This window comes from Vollenhovia emeryi, unplaced genomic scaffold (assembly GCF_000949405.1).
Source record: "Vollenhovia emeryi isolate VEMERY1.0 unplaced genomic scaffold, V.emery_V1.0 DF939256.1, whole genome shotgun sequence".
Taxonomy (NCBI): domain Eukaryota; kingdom Metazoa; phylum Arthropoda; class Insecta; order Hymenoptera; family Formicidae; genus Vollenhovia; species Vollenhovia emeryi.
This window is the reverse complement of record NW_011967110.1, coordinates 85,897-92,093: the sequence shown is the minus strand read 5'-3', so window position 1 is coordinate 92,093 and position 6,197 is coordinate 85,897. Positions and strand designations below refer to the sequence as shown.

At 43.3% G+C, this 6,197-nt stretch overlaps 1 protein-coding gene across 2 annotated transcripts in view; it reads right to left on the bottom strand.

Moving 5' to 3' along the window:
- Positions 1-1,570: 1,570 nt before the first annotated feature.
- The window catches only part of LOC105559732 (annulin), a 17,367-nt gene continuing 12,740 nt past the window's right edge, over positions 1,571-6,197 (bottom strand). For both annotated transcript variants that reach the window (XM_012008255.1, XM_012008254.1), the window contains 7 exons: positions 5,344-5,573; positions 4,908-5,221; positions 4,424-4,693; positions 4,273-4,352; positions 3,743-3,887; positions 2,658-2,964; positions 1,571-2,553 (listed from right to left, as the gene is read on the bottom strand). In XM_012008255.1, coding sequence (XP_011863645.1) covers positions 2,248-2,553; positions 2,658-2,964; positions 3,743-3,887; positions 4,273-4,352; positions 4,424-4,693; positions 4,908-5,221; positions 5,344-5,573 — 1,652 coding nt within the window. In that variant the 3' untranslated portion in view covers positions 1,571-2,247. The remainder of the gene's footprint in view (positions 2,554-2,657; positions 2,965-3,742; positions 3,888-4,272; positions 4,353-4,423; positions 4,694-4,907; positions 5,222-5,343; positions 5,574-6,197) is intronic.

Below are 6,197 nucleotides of genomic sequence, written 5' to 3'. Positions count from 1 at the left end.
GAGAATGTCCTTGGTGAAGAACGTTCGGATGCGCGATAATTTCAGAGTCGCTGCTTCGAATTTTTAAGACGCCCAAATCCGTAAATCACAAAGACCGATGCATCTAGTAGCGACGTAACCACCAAGCGACGATCTGTGGCAGATAAATAAAGCTTTATTCGCGATCAATTGCGAGGCACAAAAACTCAGCACACGCGCTCACATTTGCTTTTCAATCACTCGTCCAACCTGCCTCCTTTCATCACTCATCCCTTCAACTCTCTGTCCAATTTGCTGCGCCGGTATTCCCGTCCCCTTACTATTTCGCCCGACGATTCATTAATCGATCCCGTAACAATCTCGTCTCCCCTCCGCCCTTGGCCGTCGTGCAATCCTCTTCTTCGCCACCGCGCGCTTCCTCGTTGGTCCCCGTTGGTCCCGCCTGGGCGCCGCGTATCGTTCATCCAGGCCCATATTTCAACATTAATTTCCCGGATGGTGATACATCGTTCGCATCAGCCTGGCCTCGTATCAGCTCGGAGCTCATCATCATCCGCATCCCCTTTTTGCTCTATCCCGCTGTCGCGCGCGCGCAAGTCCTCTTTTTCCTCTTCTTCAGGGGCGAATGGCGACTTCTCTCTTACGTCCGAGGCTAACAACTTAAAAAGTCTTCCGACAAGAGCACAGTCGATTAGAGACCAGTTTAATAGATCAACTGCCTTACCTACTTTAAAGTGCAGTAAGTAAATATCTTATTTACCACGTTTCGAAATATCAAGCACTGTAATATCTATTCGATACGCAGAAACAATGTTAAAAAAATGTTTTAGATTCGCGAATATTGTATGCTTTAGTTTATTCTCTTCCCCCCCCCCTCTCTCTCTCTCTCTCTCTCTCTCTCTCTCTCTCTCTCTCTCTCTCTCTCTTTCTCTTTGTATATCTGAGACTTTTCGATCACAATGTAAACTGCGCTGCGTAATTTTAACCAGTCGATATGTATTTCCATTTAACAAGATTGTTCGGGTTGGCGAGGGTCCGGAGTCAAATTCCATTAAGTTTTACATGTGTCCGTCCCTGTCCTTACTCTCCGTCTTCTTCTTCTCTGAATAATCACGCACTCGCCACAGCGACCCTCTCGATTGCCGGTCGTTAATATCGGCCGCCAGGTAGTCTCTGTCGATTGAATTTTTTACTGGTGCCCACCGCGGAAGCCGCGGCCCGGACCGGTATCCCCTTCGGGCAGTTGCTTCTTAAGAGTAACTGACGTTCGCTTTAAACGTCCGTCATTCGTCATCGGACCCGCGGTGCCAATGCGATCCGACAGGAAATAGGACAGTACGGCCGCGGTGGGATCTCCCGCTCCTCGAGATCGCGCGAAATGCGCAGCAATGACGATATTCCCCGTCGTTATTTCAATGATATCCGCGTCCGTTAAGCGGCTCGCAATCTACAGAGATAAATACGCCCCCGAACGATCTCTGACACCGATCGTAGACCGAACGTCAGCCGTCCCGAAAGAATGCACGATTATCATCAAGGTTGATCGATAAGTGAGAAAGTCAGGTTGCAATCGAGGCAGAAATGACAAACGTGACAAAATGAGACACATATTATTTTCTTTACGTACAAAATGTTGCGCGATTTTACATTCTATGAACACGTAGATAACATAGGTCCGCGGCCGGTTTGCAACAGACAAGACCGGCGTAAACCGGACGCAGCCCTGACATAATATTGACTATATCGTAAAGATAATTGAAAGAAAGGACGATACATTAAAAATAATTTTGATTGTATGTACATATCAGCTCAGCTAATTCGACACGCTAATTGACACACATACACACACACACACACGCATACTCTGCTCATACGCGCAGTTTCGACGTTTTGCACTCGACTTGCAATAAATAAATATATAGCGTTTCTCACAATTTGACACTTTCTACGATGTAAACCAAATTTTTGGGAAATAATGTTGCATTTGCTCCCTTAACTTATGCATTTTTATGCTTTTTTCCTTCGAAAAAAAGTCAATTTAAAAATTAATTTCATATCTTCAAAACTTCGTGTAAACTATTACACTTTCGAGCTTTTTGGCATCGAGCAATAAATCATAATTACAATTATGATTTTACGATAGCTGTGCTGTTCCCACATCGAAAAATTATTATTACATTATCACACAATAAATGTAAGTATAAATTAAAAGTAAAGATATAAAAAACGGCATTATTATTTCCTGAAGTATCGTAGAAAATATTGCGATCACTCGGAATTGATTACTTTCCCCAATTTGACTATAAAATTGTGCGAATGTCCATCGACGTCCTCTAATTCCCTCGAGTAAAATTTCGCCGCTATCCTGGCGCGTCCGTCTAACTTCGGCATCATGGAGAAGCTGCATTCCGCGTCTGCATCCACCTCGACCGGCTCCGTTAGCTTCAGCTTCAATTGCTCATCCAGACCGGGCCCTTCGATAAGGAATCTACCTTTCCTCAAAGGAATCGGCAACGGATTGCGGAACTTGGCCGAAGCGTGGAGAGTCTGACCGACGACTGCTTCGTTATGCAACTGAATAAGAAACATTGATTTTTACTAAGTAAAATCCCTACTTCCTTCCCTCGGGTTTACTTTTGCCGATTGCAAACGTTGGTCACGCATATTCTGATAACTACCGTGATTTTTATGTCGGGCTTCCTAACGCGGAAGTCGTCCTGCGCGAAGTACTCGAAGTTCGTGTCCTTCACGGTGGCGAGGCAGGCGATGTTGAAAGCGCATTGATCCAACAATCTCGGGCCGTACTCCTCCCAGGAAACGTCCATGCGAATTTCCTCGAGCACCCCTGGCCGAACGAGTCTGTCTATGTGCAATCTTTTCACTGGATCGCCAACTCGGCCAGTGTACAGCACAGTTTCCACTCTCAGAATTACAGACACACGGTATTCCATCGTTGAATGCCGATTTTTTATCAGTAGAACGACGCTACCCAAAATTAGAAAGCTCAAGTCAGTATCTATCTTGATGTTCTCGATGCAATAAGATAAAGCGTTAAAAACAATCTAAACCAGAGACGTCTAAGCGACATTTTTGAAAGAAAAATAAGATTAATTTGCCGAATTCTATATATTTTTTCTATTCTTTTTAATTTTAATGTTATTAAATAAGATTAGATTATTGTGTGAGAGAGAGTATTATCTTGGCGTAAAAAGTAGATTAAGTAATTGCTACATTATTCAAAGAGTATCTGCAGGAATAGTAAAATGATTTAATCAAAGTAACTACACTGACAAAACATTTTGTTTAACTAAGTAAATAGATTTACTTAAAATATTTTTTTACTAAAGTAAATATTTATTTCGTTTAAATAAAAATATCAAATTTCAAGTAAATCTGTGTATTATATTAATTAAATTAATTTAAATCATTACATTTTCTATATTCAACTAAAGATTTCATGAGATGGAGAATACTATTTGTTAAATGAAATCATTGTTTTTGTCAAATAAGAAATCCAATTTTCTTCGCTGTAAAACTTATATCCTAGTAAACGTTTTATAGAATTAAAGTAAAATTTTTTAAATTTAAAATTATCTGCTGTTTGATATTCAATAAATACTTAAATTAAAGAAATGCATGTCTTAATTTGTTTATTATTAATTTTTTAAATTTAAGTTAATAAGCTATTAGGAGCCACCTAATGAATAATTTTCTTGAGTAAAGTAATATTTTTTTGGATTAAGATATTTTTTTATCAGTGTACCTGAATGGCTGACCGATTACGATATCATCGCGCAGTTCGAAGGTGAACATGACGTCGTTGAACTCCTCGTTGAGATAATAACGACTGAATAAAGACTCGCTCTGGCGCAGCGCCTTCAGCATAGCAGCACGTTCTTCATCAGATTCTGTTAACATTAAAAATCATTATTATTACCTTTGTAATTGGCATGTAATGACATTGTAATGACTGATCAAATATTATAATAAACCTTTTGTGACTACTTTTACGAAAAATATAAGTTCTATTTTTTTACCCCTTTAGTTCCCTGAGTTGCTACATAGTGTCTCATTAAAAAAATAACAACAATTTAGTCATAAAAGGATTAAATAAATATTTCGGTATTAGATAAACGAATACATTGATCGCAACGCTACGAGAATCAAATGAAATAATATTCTTGTTTCTTTACGAATGTAGGCTGGTTATCGCGCAAAGTATCAAAGATTGGATCTAAACGCTCTGCAAGTGGCAATCCAACTGTGAACTAGTCTCCGTTAGATTCCACTTACTTTCTGGATACTTGTAGGTGTACGTGATGTCCTCTCTTGCCCATCTCCCAACCGCTTTCGTGCTGATCAGCTGGCCGATGCTGCGAAATCGCCAGGGTCTCATTATTCAACGCGATCCTAATAATCGCAATTGACAATCGGCCATACGTACCCGTACATATCCTTGCGAACTAACTTCAACGGCTGCGTGGGCCCGTTGTAACGCCAGTAGACTTTGTCAGCGTTCACCTCGGCGAAGAGGAACGCGTTGTCGTAAGGACGCAGGACTTCCCCTTTCTTCACGGCGGCCACCGATGCCGGCCCGCAGCGATACGCGCCTTCGCTCAGTTCCTGAGGAGTCGCATCGATTGCCTGCCAGCCCGAGCAATCCGGCGACAAATCCAACCGCTTCATCCACACCTCGTTCCAGACGTGGAAATTCCTTTCACAGTGAAAATTGCTCATTCTATCATCTACCTCACAATCGACGTTTCCTAATTTCCATTTAAAATCGTCAGCCGCATCGAACACGCTGACTATTACAAGCAATGAAATTAATCGCTCCGTGTGTGTTTTACGCTGCTATTTTTGTTCTGATTCTTGTCGTTTGATCATGACTTAATCGAAAGCTGAACGTTTTTCCGCCCTCAAGTTACCATATGGAATCGCTGTTGAGCTCCTCCATGATCTTCCCTTCCGCATCCACGAAGTAATCTACGGTCAGGCTGCTCTGAGTGTCGTGCGCGCTCGAGTAGTTGGTCACCACTCGGCAGGGTATACCAAGAGTACGGCAAATCGTCGCCAGCACACCGGAGAATACCCAGCACTGTCCGTACTTGACCGGTTTCTTCGTCTTGTAGTATTGCTGGAGTATCTTCTGCGAGCCCATCCACCTGGTAGGGGGTGTGCCGCCCCCGTAATCGTCCGACCAATTTCCCATCACCGCCCCGTTATCGTCGGGCGAGTTCACCTAGAGACCGACGTCATTTTAGCGGCCCGGAAATTCCGGAAACTTCGCTCGCTATCTTAAATATCGCTTTCCAAAGTACGGTTTAGTATCGCGGGGAAAGTTCTCCCTCCCGTGTGGCTTACCGCGGCGGATAGGCAGCGCGTTATGACGACCGGGTCGTTCCTGCCGGAGACGCGGACTCTACCGATGTGGTTCATCAGGTGCAGGGCGCAGTCCAGGATGTCTCGCTCAAATTGCGCATATTTCCACACGGTGGGCCGCAAACGGTTGTGACTGCCGCGCCAGATCAAACCGTCCTCTGCCAGCACGTATTCCTGACGCTCAGCCTCGCCGTCCAAGTACACCACGTCGTCTGGAAAGGAGGAATCCTTAGCATTACTCGGGAAACGGCAATTTAACACGTTCGCCGTCGCCGTGCGGTTAGCAAACCGACCGCTTTATTTTTAGTAGTTATACACAGCGTGCAGCATGTATACTTATGTATACATGGCAAATAGGCAAACCGAGAACGTTACGTAATGTGTCTTCGTGTATGACGTCGCGTTCTCGTGAAAATTAATGCGTCATATGTGACGTGGTAGCGAACATGTTAGAATATAATAATTATATACAGGGTGTCGGATTCGATTTGGACTACTCCAAATATTATAGTAGATTGGGTCAAACTGAGAAGAAAAGTTATATGCCATTTTACAAAATCCGTAATTATTATCGCGTAATTAAGAAAAACGTCTGAGCCAATAAGTGCACGGAGGAGCTGAAGGCCGGACTCGGCAGACATGCAAAATGGTGTATTATTCTCCTACCATCAGAAAAACTTTTTCGGCGCGGTGTCATATGTCGCGCGTTCGCTCGCTGCGCGCCGTTCGCCCGCTCACCGCTCCCCGTTCGCCAGCGTCTCTCATCGATCGATGCGTGACTCCACCTCTCGCTATCGGATCTTGAGAGATGTCAACAAATACACCATTTTGCATGT